We start from the raw sequence: 14,296 nt of genomic DNA, 5'->3' as shown, positions 1-14,296 counted from the left end.
ATTTTTGTCACAAAAGATTGAGGAAATTCAAATGTAAACAACTTGCACCCATGCCCCAATTTCCTTGATGTTTTGCGCTGGTTCGACGAGACCTTTGCCTGACCCTCTGCTGCACATTAATTAGCAGCATCTTGCCCTATCTGAACAAGCGTACAATGCAAATTTCCTGCAATTTCGCAGGAACGGGTATAAATTTGTCTCCAAACATTCAGGCTTGCTTTGAATTTACGCTTTCTTCAAAAGAGATTGGCAGAGGTAATCTCAGTCCTACAATTCACACGGTCTCATTTTATACGGCTTTCTCACAGTATTGCTGGCCATAGAAAAAGAAGATATTGCAGTTTAAACTTACGTAGAACTAGCATTCACACTGTTTTATAAATTTAATATAGATTGCAATTATATTTCAACTGTTCACTTGTTCCCTTGATTGCTCTCCTGAATCGCTGGGTTGGTAAAGTTAGTTAATCCGGCAATCCCCATGAGTAGCATGAAGAAAAGCATGACACCTAAAAAAAAAAAAAACCCTGATTCAAATTTTTTCCATCTCAGCGTTACAATCATCAGTTAAGCTCTGATCGTGGAGAACATTGATTTGAGGTGAATTTAGGCCTAATTATCTGGAGATGAGAATTTGGATCTTAACGGATTAAAGAATCGTCCAAAATCTGTGTCTCCGACTGATTTAATTTGTCTGACTGCATTTAAAAGAATTAAATCTGTGTGTTTAAAATAGTCAAATGTGATTTGATTCGAACCTCATTAGAATTTGCTGAGTAAAGTTAAGTTAGCTTGCTGGTTATGTGATATTTGTTTTCTCTCTTCAATAAGAAAACAATTTTAATTTCTTACGCACCAGGTATTCACTGTAATTAAAATTCAAACCCAAATCCCATACATCTGCTTCGTCTTTGCCAAATGAATTGGAGAGAAAATAAAATTGCATTTAAATTCCAGATGGGTGCAGGTTTTGGAAGAAATCTGAAAAACACCACTGTCCAAATCTTTAGCCTTTGGTGTTGTATTGGACTTCGTTATAAGTGTTCCACTCAGGTCCTAAATACCGCAACCATTTTGATGTCAAGAGTGGCCAGTTCTAGATGTTATAAGAAGCTAAAGAGGAAGAGCAAAATAACGAAGCAATAATTTTGCTACTTAGTTTGCACGGCAGGGAAGCCGTTCCGTGTAGCGTAGATGTTTACCATACAAAAGCAATATACCACGGAAGCTGGAAATTTGAAATAAAAGCAACTGGAAATACTCAGCGGGTCAGGCAGCATCTATGGAGAGAAAAACAGAGTTAACGCTTCAGGTCAATGACCTTTCATCCCAGTTCTGACAAAAGGTCATCGACGTGAAATGTTACCTCTGTTCCTCTCTCCACAGATGCTACCTGACCTGTCGATATTTACCATCCCTGGCAGGGTTTTTGACGGATGTTGCAGAGTGGGGAGGAGGTAGATGCAGCTGCCAGAGCAACTGCAAGCTGTGATCCTGACCAACGGATCCACCACAGACCTAATCAACCGGGGTCAAGCAGAGCTGCATCATCGCGCCAACCCTCTTCTCGATCTTCCTCGCTGCAATGCTCCACTTCACACTTAACAAGCTCCCCGCTGGAGTGGAACTAAGTTTATAGAACCAGTGGGAACCTGTTCAACCTTCATCGCCTCCAGGCCAGATCCAAGACTGTCCCATCCTCTGTCGTCGAACTACATTCCGCGGACGACGCTTGCGTCTGCGCGCATTCAGAGGCTGAACTCCTAAGTAATCATCAACATCTTCACTGAGGCGTACGAAAGCATGGGCCTTACACTAAACATCCGTAAGGCAAAGGTCCTCCATCAACCTGACCCTGCCGCACAGCACTGCGTCATCAAAATCCATGGCGCGGCCCTGGACAACGTGGACCACTTTCCATACCTCGGGCGCCTATTATCAGCAAGGGCAGACATCGACGATGAGGTTCAACACCGCCTCCAGTGCGCCAGCGCAGCCTTCGGCCACCTGAGGAAGAGTGTTTGAAGATCAGGCCCTCAAATCTAGCATCACGCTTATGATCTACAGGGCTGTAGTGATACCCGCCACTCCTGTATGGCTCAGAGACATGGACCATATACTGTAGTTCCCGTATTGGACTGTACAGTCACCTGAGAACTCACTTTTAGAGTGGAAGCAAGTCTTCCTCGATTTCAAAGGACTGCCAATGATGATGATTATCAGATTTACAGCCCCAGGAGGAATACAAAGGGTTAGAGTAAAGGCAATCGTGGACAACTAAACTTCAAATTAATGATCTGGAGTTCAACATAAATATCATGAAAAACCATACATCAATGTAGCTATTAACTCAAAACAATATACAACTCTAATTAGGTTTACAATTAAAGATGTTTAATTTAAGGCATAATCTGAAAAATTATAAGCCTTACTTTGATTTTTACTGAATGCATTTTAGCATATGTTTAGTTTGGACTTGTATATGCTACAATAAAACTTTACATAGTTATATCATTTGATATTTCAATTCATGAAGGGACAGTATTGTATAAAACTTTAAATTTGAATACCTTAATCATAATCCATCATACAAACTAGAAACATTATGATTATAAATACATATTTCCTCCATAATTGCTCTGTACTTTCACTTATGTTTATATTTAATTAAATGAATATTACTGTATACTTTTCTTTCCATTTGGGCATAGGCTTCCAATGGGAGATCAGTAGCTGTTCATTTGAAGTGAAAAATTAGCACTTAGATACCCCAGTGTGTTGCCGTATCCAGAATTTAATTAAAATACTTGGTAATTAATTTGATGAGGTACAAATAAAGGTAAAGACAAGGTACAGTTTTACATTTGAGAATGGATTATTGCACATTCAGCAAAGCCAAGTATCCCTGACCTATAAGTTTTGAAATTTTACATAGTACAAACTTAAAAGTATCACCTTTAATTCACTGCTTGTTTTAACAATTTAATTAATTAATTCATGATATTGTGCAGTGTGATAATGCGTTACTTTCAAAATCCAATTTCAATGAGTTGGAACAACATTGGAACCATTTGATATATCAAGGAAGCAGAGGGCATTACTTTGTTACATTTAAATCACACTGGGCCCGAACTTGGTCAGAGCCAAGGGCCGCCGAGAGACTGGGCGGTACTTTGCCAGAAAGATCCTTCAAAAAGAAGGGTGGCAAAATGACGGCTTACGCCGTCAATCTGGGCGGCAGCGGGCGGGAGCTCTCAATCTCGGCGGCAAATGCAATCCTCGCCAAAATGCCGCCGAGGATTGAGTCGGGCCCAGGGAGGGGGGGGAAACACTAAAAAATAAAAATCTTCACAAAAAAAACCACCGGAACACCTTCAAGGGACCCCATACAGGTAAAACGCTGAAAGAAAAAAATTAAAACATGTTCACTAACCTTTTTTTGTGGGTCTTCGTACTTACCGTCGGGGTTAGGCCTGCCTCCACGTAGCGCTCCTTCCCCCTGCTGCCGCTGACTCCCGCAGACACCAGCCTGCACCAATATCGCAGCTCGGTGGGCGGGAGGTCACTTATGCGACTTGGCCGTCAGCGGGTGGTCCCAGCAGTACTCCCCTCCCGTCGGCATCAGGCCAAGAGGAATCTGTCACCGAGGCGAGGGCGGTGAAAAAACTCGGCGGCAGTGGGCGGTAAAGCCACCAATTTCGGGGCCGCTGTTTATTTACATTCCAGCATAGTCAAATTAGGTGCACAGGAAATTTAAGCGTAAATTGACGTTGACAAAGTCCGCATGTGAGCGGAAGCAAATTCGAGCGCATCCTACCAATTACATAGCTGCAGGAAATTCTACCCTGCAACTTCAGGGGCCTCCCCTATTTCTTCCCCCATTTATCTCAAAATCTTTGCACGTATCCTGTCAGGTCCCAGCACATTGTCCTCCTTTACCTTAAATAACTTCTCCAATACATTCCTTTTATTATTATAATATCTTCCGCCTTGCTTTTAACCAATTCAGGATTTACCACTACCTCAATATCTATTTTGAGTAAAGACCTAAAAACATAACTTCATCAGGATGTTCCAAAGCACTTCACAGCTAACGAATTACTGTTGAAGTTTAGTGGCTGTTGCATGCAGACAAACCAAGTCAATTGCACACAGCAAAATCTTATCAGCTGGGTCTCAGTAGCACTCTCACCTCTAGTCAGAAAGTTGTGGGTTCAAGTTTCACTCCAGAGACTTGGATACATAATCCACACCAACACTTCAGTTTAGAACCAGTTTTTGTATCCCATATATTTAGCCATGATAGATACAAAGCAATAATGAGATAACGTTTAAATATTATTACAGAATTAATGGAAAGAGATCAACTATATCGGACATCAAAATGCTTATCGGATCTTGTATGTTCTCAACTCAGGTGTCCTATAACAGTGATGTGACTTATGCACTGATTACCATACGATGATATCACAGTTTAAATCATCTCTTAATGACTATTAGTTTTGTAATGTATTTTTTCAAAGCAATCTTCATGTTTCAAGCACTACATATAAATTACTACTGTGAAGCTTTAACTAACACATCTCCTTACTGATGTATTGCTTTCATTAATTCTCCATGATGCTGATTTCCTTCATGAAATCTAAAGACATTTATCATTCGCTTGCAGTCAACAACTGAAATGGCCTCTTTGTCAGAGTTGCTATTAGTCCATGTTTCCCCTTCAAAATTTTCCCTTTGCTCCTTCTCTTGTAAACAAGGTGGCTCGTCCTGAGAGCCATTGGTCCCCAGGTTCCTTGTAGAAATGCCCATTCTTCCTGTGTGAGCCTCGACACTGACTGTTGAGCTATTTGACTCTAGACAACATTTCTGTGAAACCCAGTGTTGTCCAGACATGCACACATACGTTGGATAGCATAGCAAGAATTTAATTGAAAGTTTCTGTGCTAATTTTTTTTTAATGTTATGTCAATTTGAAAAGAAAACCAAAAATAATTGACGCCCAAGTGTAATAAACTGAATGCTAAGTACCTACATTTTGTCATATGAAAGCTTCGTGTCACAAAGCTGACTATCTTACGAGTAATTCTGTCACTTAGGAATTATCTAATCTCACCACGATCTTAATTCACAGGAGACATTGCCCTCTTTTGTTACTCATCGCTTGAGCTCTGACTTCCAGGCTGACTTTAAAAATGAATTTCATCAATGTGCAGCTGCCAAATGCAGATTTGTTGATGGGAAATCTGAAATTCCATTTAAAGTTCGAAGAACCTCAAGCCCAATTAAGCTGAATGTTTTAGTGCAATTGCTACCAAACGCCAAAGTTGTACGCATTTCTAATGTTCATACGGACATATTAAAACGAAGGACTGGAAAACACAACTGGCCCCATCAAGGCTGTCCCACACTATCATGGTGCAATTTATGACACAGTAACTCCTCGCATCTCTCTCTTCCAACACCCCCCTCCCCCAACCAATCAGCCATGCAATCTCCTGAGAAGCGAATAACAGAGAAAAAACCCTAAGTCAATTCTGGGGTAGAAACTCTGTGAAAATCCTCTCCAACCCTTGAGGGCAATCATACAAGTTCCAGGAAAGCACCGTGACTGGGGGAGACATCCCCCAATAGCTCACCTACCTTGTACTTGAAGTGATGCTAGCCACAGTCACGAACCTGTCCACTTTTGAATGTTTGCAGAGAATCCACACTCATTGCAAAATCCAGAAACTCATTCCAGAGGTCGACGCTAGTTGGAATTAGAGAAATTAAGAGAACTACAAAATATTCATCTATGCACTCATCAATTTTTTTTTAAACTCGTGTCTCTCTGTACATTAGAATTTATTGAGATAATGAGCCCACATACAGAGCTGCAGTATAACCGAAATCAAAGTAACATTGGTGAAGTTATTTTTTTAAACTTAGAATTTTATTTCTCCCATCCACTCCTGAAGATACCAATTACACGCTGATGCACTGTCACATGGGGATGCTTCATCTCCTTGCATGAGCGTTGGCTGTGAACTTCAGCATGGGTGCATCCCAGCTGAGCCCAGTCCACACTTCCAGTACGTTTTGCTACATTGAAATCTAGGAGGCCTGGTGGATTCCCCCTCGCTCATCCCTAACCCAATTGAGGACAATTGTACTGCCGTTGCTGCTGCCCCAGTTGTGCCAGCGCAGCCTTTGGCTGCCTGAGGAAGAGAGTGTTCGAAGATCAGACCCTCAAATCTGGCACCAAGCTTATGGTCTACAGGGCTGTAGTGATACCCGCCCTCCTGTATGGCTCAGAGATGGGGACCATATACAGTAGAAGCCTCAACTCGCTGGAGAAATACCACCAACGATGTCTCCGCAAGATCCTGAAAATCCCCTGGGAGGACAGACGCACTAACATTAGCATCCTCGATCAGGCCAGCATCGAAGCACTGACCATACTCGACCAGCTCCATTGGGCAGGCCATGTTGTTCGCATGCCCGACACAAGACTCCCAAAGCAAGCGCTCTACTCGGAACTCCTACACGGCAAGCGAGCCCCAGGTGGGCAGAGGAAACATTTCAAGGACACCTTCAAAGCCGCCTTGATGAAGTGTAACATCCCCACCGATACCTGGGAGTCCCTGGCCAAAGATCGCCCTAAGTAGAGGAAGTGCATCCAGGAGGGCGCTGAGCACCTCGAGTCTCGTCGCCGAGAGTATGCAGAAAACAAGCGCAGGTAGCGGAAGGAATGTGCAGCAAACCAGACTCCCCACCCACCCTTTCCTCCAACGACTGTCTTCCCACCTGTGACAGACTGTAATTCCCATATTGAACTGTTCAGTCACCTGAGAACTCACTTTTGAGGTGGAAGCAAGTCTTCCTCAATTTCGAGGAACTGCCTATGATGATGAGGTCAAGCAACTCGGCATGTTCCAGGGATCACAACTTGGACATTCCAGCCTATGCAGCAAAGCACATTTTGTAACAATGACAAACCCAGAAAGGTATCACAAAGCATGTTCAAATTATTATGATAATGTATGGAGTTGAAACATTTTCATGAGTGTCAAAACATAATATAAGAGGGGAAATTTCCAGTTGTGCCAAATACTAAAGTTAAGATGTTCACTTCGCTCCTCCTCATCATCATCATCATCATAGGCAGTCCCTCGGAATCGAGGAAGACTTGCTTCCACTCCCAAAGTGAGTTCTTTGATGGCTGAACAGTCCGATACGAGAGCCACAGACCCTGTTACAGGTGGGACAGACATTCGTCGAGGGTAGGGTGGGTGGGGCTGGTTTGCCGCATGCTCCTTCCGCTGCCTGCGCTTGACCTCTTCATGCTCTTTGCGTTGAGACTCTAAGAGCTCAACACCCTCCCAGATACACTTTCTCCACCTTGGGCGGTCTTCGGCCAGGGTCTCCCAGTCCAGGTGTCGGTGGTGATGTCGCACTTTACCATGGAGGCTTTGAGGGTGTCCTTGTAACATTTCCGCGACCCACCTTTGGCTCGTTTACCATGAAGGAGCTCCGCATAATGCATTTGCTTAGGGAGTCTCGTATCTGGCATGCGAACTGTGTCCAGCAAAGCTGATCGAGTGTAGTCAGTACTTCAATACTGGGGATGTTAGCCTGGGCGAGGACACTGGTGTTGGTGCGCCTGTCCTCCAAGGGGATTTGCAGGATCTTGCGGAGACATCGTTGGTGATATATTTCCAGTGACTTGAGATGCCTTTTATACATCGTCCATGCCTCAGATCCATACGGAGGGTGGGTATTACTACAGCCCTGTAGACCATGAGCTTGGTGGTAGATTTAAGGGCCTGGTCTTCGAACAATCTTTTCTTCAGGCGGCCAAAGGCTGCACTGGCGCACTGGAGGTGATGTTGAACCTCCGCATCAATGTCTGCCTTTGTTGATGAGAGGCTCCCAAGATATGGGAAATGATCCACGGTGTCGAGGGCCGCGTCGTGAATCTTGATGATTGGAGGGCAGTGCTGTGTGGCGGAAACATACTTATCAAGGACACCGAGGCTGTCAGGGCCCGCTGGAAGGAACACTTTGAAGATCTCCTCAATCGAGACTCTGCCTTTGACGCGAGTATTCTCGACTCCATCCCACAGCATGCGACCCGCCACCAACTCAGTGAAATTCCTACATTGCACAAGGTAGGCAAAGCCATAAAACAACTCAAGAATAACAAGACTACGGCTGCGGATGGAATCCCTGCTGAGGCGCTAAAGTATGGCAGAGAGGCGCTGTTGGCGTGGATATATGACCTCATCTCTCTCATCTGGAGGGAGGAGAGTATGCCGGGAGATCTCAGAGATGCAGTGATTGTGATCATTTTTTAAAAAGGGGACAAGTCCGACTGCGGCAACTAAGGGGGAATCTCCCTGCTATCAGCCACTGGGAAAGTTGTCGCTAGAGTTCTCCTCAAACGTCTTCTCCCTGTGGCCGAGGAGCTCCTGCCACAATCTCAGTGCGGAATTCATCCCCTACGGGGCACAACGGACATGATCTTTGCAACGCGACAGCTGCAGGAAAAATGCAGGGAGCAGCGCCAGCCCTTATACATGGCCTTTTTCGATCTTGCAAAGGCCTGTGACACTGTCCACCGTGAGGGTCTATGGAGCGTCCTCCTCCGTTTCGGATGCCCCCAAAAGTTTGTCAACATCCTTCGCCTGCTTCACGACGACATGCAGGCCGTGATCCTTACCAATGGATCCATTACAGACCCAATCCACGTCCGGACCGGGGTCAAACAGGGCTGCGTCATTGCTCCAACCCTCTTCTCAATCTTCCTCGCCGCCAATGATCTATGTTCTCATTGAAACATCAGAAGCAGAAGATTTGTAGGAGAAGATTTGTTGCACTATCTGTGGTAAACTGATTCACTGTAATGGCTTTTAAGTGATTTCGAACAACATATTGCTACATTAGGGGGTTCAAATTATACAAAACTATGAAAAAAGCTTCCGCAAGGAGTTAAAAGTAATTCATTATCCTACGATAATTAAGCAATTATCTCAGCAGACTCTTGCTCGCTGGTATGTATTTTGTTGTCCCCATATGATTCTGATAGCCATCTGTTTATAAGCAGTAATAGTGCATATAATTTGCTTGTATGAATTGCATTTTGTTTTTCATTTCAGGCGGAAGTCACAGTAAAGCGATACAGACACGGTAGAAATTTTACATGATGCATTTAATTAAAACTGATGATGGTGGCAAATGGTGATGTTGCATTGCCAATAGACTTGTAAACAAAGATCTGTGGAATTTTACAGTACCAGAATTTCATTTTATGTATCTGTCCTACCAACTGGGGCAAACAAATTTCAAGGGTCACTATTTCATTTTGTCATATGATCATAATTAATGGATGTTTGTTACGACATTTAAGTTACCATTTTTTGCTGTGGCCGATGAACCCAGAACTCCAAATGTGACCGTGAATGGAGACTGCCCCAGCCAAAGAACCAGACAGCTACTATCTCAGTGCCAGCTGTGGCTCAGTGGGTAGCACACTCGCCTCTGAGTCAGAAGGTTGTCGGTTCCAGTCCCACTCCAGGAAACTTGAGCACATAAATCTAGGCTGATACTTCTGTGCAATGCCGAGGGAGTGCTGCACTGTCAGAGGTGCCGTCTTTTGAATGAGACGTTAAACTGAGGCCCCGTCTGCTCTCTCAGGTGGACGGAAAGGATCCCATGGCACTATTTCGAAGAAAAACAGAGGAGTTATTCCCAAAGTCCTGGCCAATATTTATCCCTCAATCAACAAAACAAAAACCAGATTATCTAGTCATTATCGCATTGCCTTTTGTGGGAGTTTGCTCTGTGCAAGTTGGCTGTCACGTTTCCCACATTACGACAGTGATTACACTATTTAATTGGCTGTAAAACACTTTGAGACGTCTGGTGATCGTGAAAGGTAGATAAATGCAAGTCTTTTTATCGAAAACTGTTCAATCTGTTGCACAGAGGATAATTGTTAGGATCTCATGGGATGTAGTGGTTACCCACAAAGCAGGTCTCACTGAATAGCACTACTATTGGTTAAGGATTGTAGACAATGGGTCTCTGATGTACTTTGATTTATTTTATTGATGTAAAAAGAGTTAAGTATAAATTATAAATGTTGTGATGAACAACAGTAGTAGCAACTTGCATTTATATGACACCTTTAATGCCATAAATGTTCTACGGCGCTACACAGAAGGAAAAAAAGCTGAGAAGTGTTGGAAGAGTTGGGAGAGGTGAACAAAAGCACAGCCGACAAGATTGATTTTGAGGAGGTTTTTAGAGGATGGTGAGAGAAATAGCGAGGCGGAAGGGGTCAGTGAGGCAGTTGCAGAGACTACGACTAATATGGCTGAAAGCAGTGTCATGGGTGGTGTAGCTAGAGTGGAGGGACTGTGCAGGATCCCAGAGCTAAAGAACCAAAGAGCGGAGGCTGTGATGTAGGGTTAGAGAAAGTTGCAGAAGTAGGGTATAATGAGGCCACAGAGGGATTTGTAACTGAGAACAAGGATTTTGAACTTGTTACATTGGGAGTTAGTGGAGGCTGGCAAGGAGAGATGATGGGGGAAGTGACTTGGTGTGGGGCAGGCAGCTGCATTTTGGAGAAGTTGGAGTTTATACACTGCCCTGTGATTTGCTGTTCAATGAAGCCTAAGTAATAATATAGTGAAGTGTTTATTCTACTACCTTCTGAAATTGAGGAAAACTACATGAAGGCGTATGATATAAGCAGCAAGTTGAAGTACATTAAGAGGATTCACTGTTCAATCCTTCGATGTCTACAAGTGACCTAGATGATGGGCAGGAAACATAGAACCTAGGTGCAGGAGTAGGCCATTCGGCCCCTCGAGCATGCATCGCCATTCAATAAGATCATGGCTGATCATTCCCTCAGTACTCCTTTCCTGCTTTCTCTCCATACCCCTTGATCCCCTTAGCCGTAAGGGCTATATCAAACTCTCTCTTGAATATATCCAATGAACTGACATCAACAATTCTCTGCGGCAGGGAATTCCATAGGTTAACAACTCTCTGTGTGAAGAAGTTTCTCCTCATCTCAGTCATAAATGGCCTACCCCTTATCCTAAGACTGTGTCCCCTGGTTCTGGACTTCCCCAACATTGGGAACATTCATCCCGCATCTAACCTGTCCAGTCCCGACAGAATCTTATACGTTTCTATGAGATACCCTCTCATCCTTCTAAACTCCAGTGTATAAAGGCCCAGTTGATCCAGTCTTTCCTCATATGATAGTCCAGCCATCCCTGGAGTCAGTCTGATGAACCTTCGCTGCACTCCCTCAATAGCAAGAATGTCCTTCCTCAGATTAGGAGACCAAAACTGAACATAATATTCCAGGTGAGGCCTCACTAAGGCCCTGTACAACTGCAGCAAGACCTCCCTGCTCCTATACTCAAATCCCCTAGCTATGAAGGCCAACATACCATTTGCCGCCTTCACCGCCTGCTGTACCTGTAAGCCCACTTTCAGTGACTGATGAACCATGACACCCAGGTCTCGTTGCAACTCCCCTTTTCCTAATCTGCCGCCATTCAGATAATATTCTGCCTTCGTGTTTTTGCCCCCAAAATGGATAACCTCACATTTATCCACATTATACTGCATCTGCCATGCATTTGCCCACTCATCTAACCTGTCCAAGTCACCCTGCAGCCTCTTAGCGTCCTGCTCACAGCTCACACCGCCACCCAGTTTAGTGTCATTCGCAAACCTGGAGATATTACACTCAATTCTTTCATCTAAATCGTTAATATTTATTGTAAAGAGCTGGGGTCCCAGCACAGAGCCCTGCGGCACTCCACCAGTCACTGCCTGCCATTCTGAAAAGGACCCGTTTATCCCGACTCTCTGCTTCCTGTCTGCCAACCAATTCTCGAGCCACGTCAGTACATTACCCCTAATACCATGCGCTCTGATTTTGCACACCAATCTCTTGTGGAGGACCTTGTCAAAAGCCTTTTGAAAGTCCAAATACACCACTTCTCCCCTGTCCACTCTGCTAGTTACATCCTCAAAAAACTCCAGAAGATACGTCAAGCATGATTTCCCTTTCATAAATCCATGCTGACTTGGTCCGATCCTGTCACTGCTTTCCAAATACGCTGCTATTTCATCCTTAATGACTGATTCCAAAATTTTCCCCACGACTGATGTCAGGCTAACCAGACTATAATTACCCGTTTTCTCTCTCCCTCCTTTTTTAAAAAGTGGTGTTACATTAGCAACCCTCCAGTCCATAGGAACTGATCCAGAGTCGATAGACTGTTGGAAAATGATCACCAATGCATCCACTATTTCTAGGGCCACTTTCTTAAGTATTCTGGGATGCAGACTATCATGCCCCGGGGATTTATCAGCCTTCAATCCCATCAATTTCCCTAACACAATTTCCCGCCTAATAAGGATATCCTTCAGTTCCTCCTTCTCATTAGACCCATTGTCCCCTAGTATATTCGGAAGGTTATTTGTGTCTTCCTTCGTGAAGACAGAACCGAAGTATTGGTTCAATTGGTCTGCCATTTCTTTGTTCCCCATTATAAATTCATCTGAATCTGACTGCAAGGGACCTACGTTTGTCTTCACTAATGTTTTTCTCTTCACATATTTATAGAAGCTTTTGCAGTCAGTTTTTATGTTCCCTGCAAGCTTCCTCTCGTACTCTATTTTCCACCTCTTAATTAAACCCTTAGTCCTCCTCTGTTGAATTCTAAATTTCTCCCAGTCCTCAGGTTTGTTGCTTTTTCTAGCCAATTTATATGCCTCTTCCTTGGCTTTAACACTATCCTTAATTTCCTTTTTTAGCCATGGTTGAGCCACCTTCCCCGTTTTATTTTTACTCCAGACAGGAATGTACAATTGCTGAAGCTCATCCATCTGATCTTTAAATGTTTGCCATTGCTTATCCACCGTCAACCCTTTAAGTATCCTTTGCCAGTCTACTCTAGCCAATTCACGCCTCATACCGTCGAAGTTACCTTTCCTTAAGTTCAGGACCCTAGTTTCCGAATTAACTCTCCATCTTAATAAAGAATTCTACCATATTATGGTCACTCTTCCCCAAGGGCCTCGCACAACAAGATTGCTAATTAGTCCCTTCTCATTACCCAGTCTAGGATGGCCAGCTCCCTGGTTGGTTCCTCGACATATTGGTCTAGAAAACCATCCCTAATACACTCCAGGAAATCCTCCTCCACCGCATTGCTACCAGTTTGGTTAGCCCAATCAATATGTAGATTAAAGTCGCCCATGATAACTGCTGTACCTTTATTGCACACATCCCTTATTTCTTGTTTGAAGTCCCCAACCTCACTACTACTGTTTGGTGGTCTGTACACAACTCCCACTAGTGTTTTCTGCCCTTTGGAATTCCATAGCTCCACCCATACCGATTCCACATCATCCAGGCTAATGTCCCTCCTTACAATTGCATTAATTTCCTCTTTGACCAGCAACGCCACCCTGCCTCCTTTTCCTCTCTGCCTATCCTTGCTAAATGTTGAATACCCCTGGATGTTGAGTTCCCAGCCTTGGTCACCCTGGAGCCATGTCTCCGTGATGCCAATTACATCATATCCGTTAACTGCTATCTGCGCAGTTAATTCATCCACCTTATTCCGAATAGTCCTCGCATTGAGGCACAGAGCCATCAGGCTTGTCTTTTTAACACACTTTAGAATTTTTCTGTAATGTGGCCCTTTTTGTTTTTTGCCTTGGGTTTCTCTGCCCTCCACTTTTACTATTCTTCTTTCTATCTTTTGCTTCTGCCTCCATTTTATTTCCCTCTGTCTCCCTGCATAGGTTCCCATCCCCCTGCCATGTTAGTTTAACTCCTCCCCAACAGCACTAGCAAGCACTCCCCCTAGGACATTGGTTCCGGTCCTGCCCAGGTGCAGACCGTCCGGTTTGTACTGGTCCCACCTCCCCCAGAACCGGTTCCAATATCCCAGGAATTTGAATCCCTCCCTTCTGCACCACTCCTCAAGCCACGTATTCATCTGAGCTATCCTGCGATTCCTACTCTGACTAGCACGTGGCACTGGTAGCAATCCTGAGATTACTACTTTTGAGGTTCTACTTTTTAATTTAGCTCCTAGCTCCCTAAATTCGTCTCGTAGGACCTCATCCCGTTTTTTACCTATATCGTTGGTACCAATGTGCACCACGACAACTGGCTGTTCACCCTCCCTTTTCAGAATGTCCTGCACCCACTCTGAGACATCCTTGACCCTTGCACCAGGGAGGCAACATACCATCCTGGAGTCTCGGT

At 44.2% G+C, this 14,296-nt stretch overlaps 1 protein-coding gene across 6 annotated transcripts in view; it reads left to right on the top strand.

The window, feature by feature from the left end:
• prmt3 (protein arginine methyltransferase 3) overlaps positions 1-14,296 on the top strand; it is a 323,649-nt gene that overhangs the window by 288,225 nt on the left and 21,128 nt on the right. The window contains exon 16 of one of the 6 annotated variants that reach the window (XM_070898648.1): positions 9,141-9,190. The exons of the other annotated variants lie outside the window; for them this stretch is intronic. Within the exon in view, the coding sequence (XP_070754749.1) occupies positions 9,141-9,175 (35 nt within the window). The 3' untranslated portion in view covers positions 9,176-9,190. Of the gene's footprint in view, positions 1-9,140; positions 9,191-14,296 lie in introns of those variants that run through there. 6 annotated transcript variants of the gene reach the window in all.

Source organism: Pristiophorus japonicus, chromosome 14 (genome assembly GCF_044704955.1).
Source record: "Pristiophorus japonicus isolate sPriJap1 chromosome 14, sPriJap1.hap1, whole genome shotgun sequence".
NCBI classification, from domain to species: domain Eukaryota; kingdom Metazoa; phylum Chordata; class Chondrichthyes; family Pristiophoridae; genus Pristiophorus; species Pristiophorus japonicus.
Note: the sequence above shows the minus strand (reverse complement) of the source record. Positions and strands in the feature narration are given on the sequence as shown.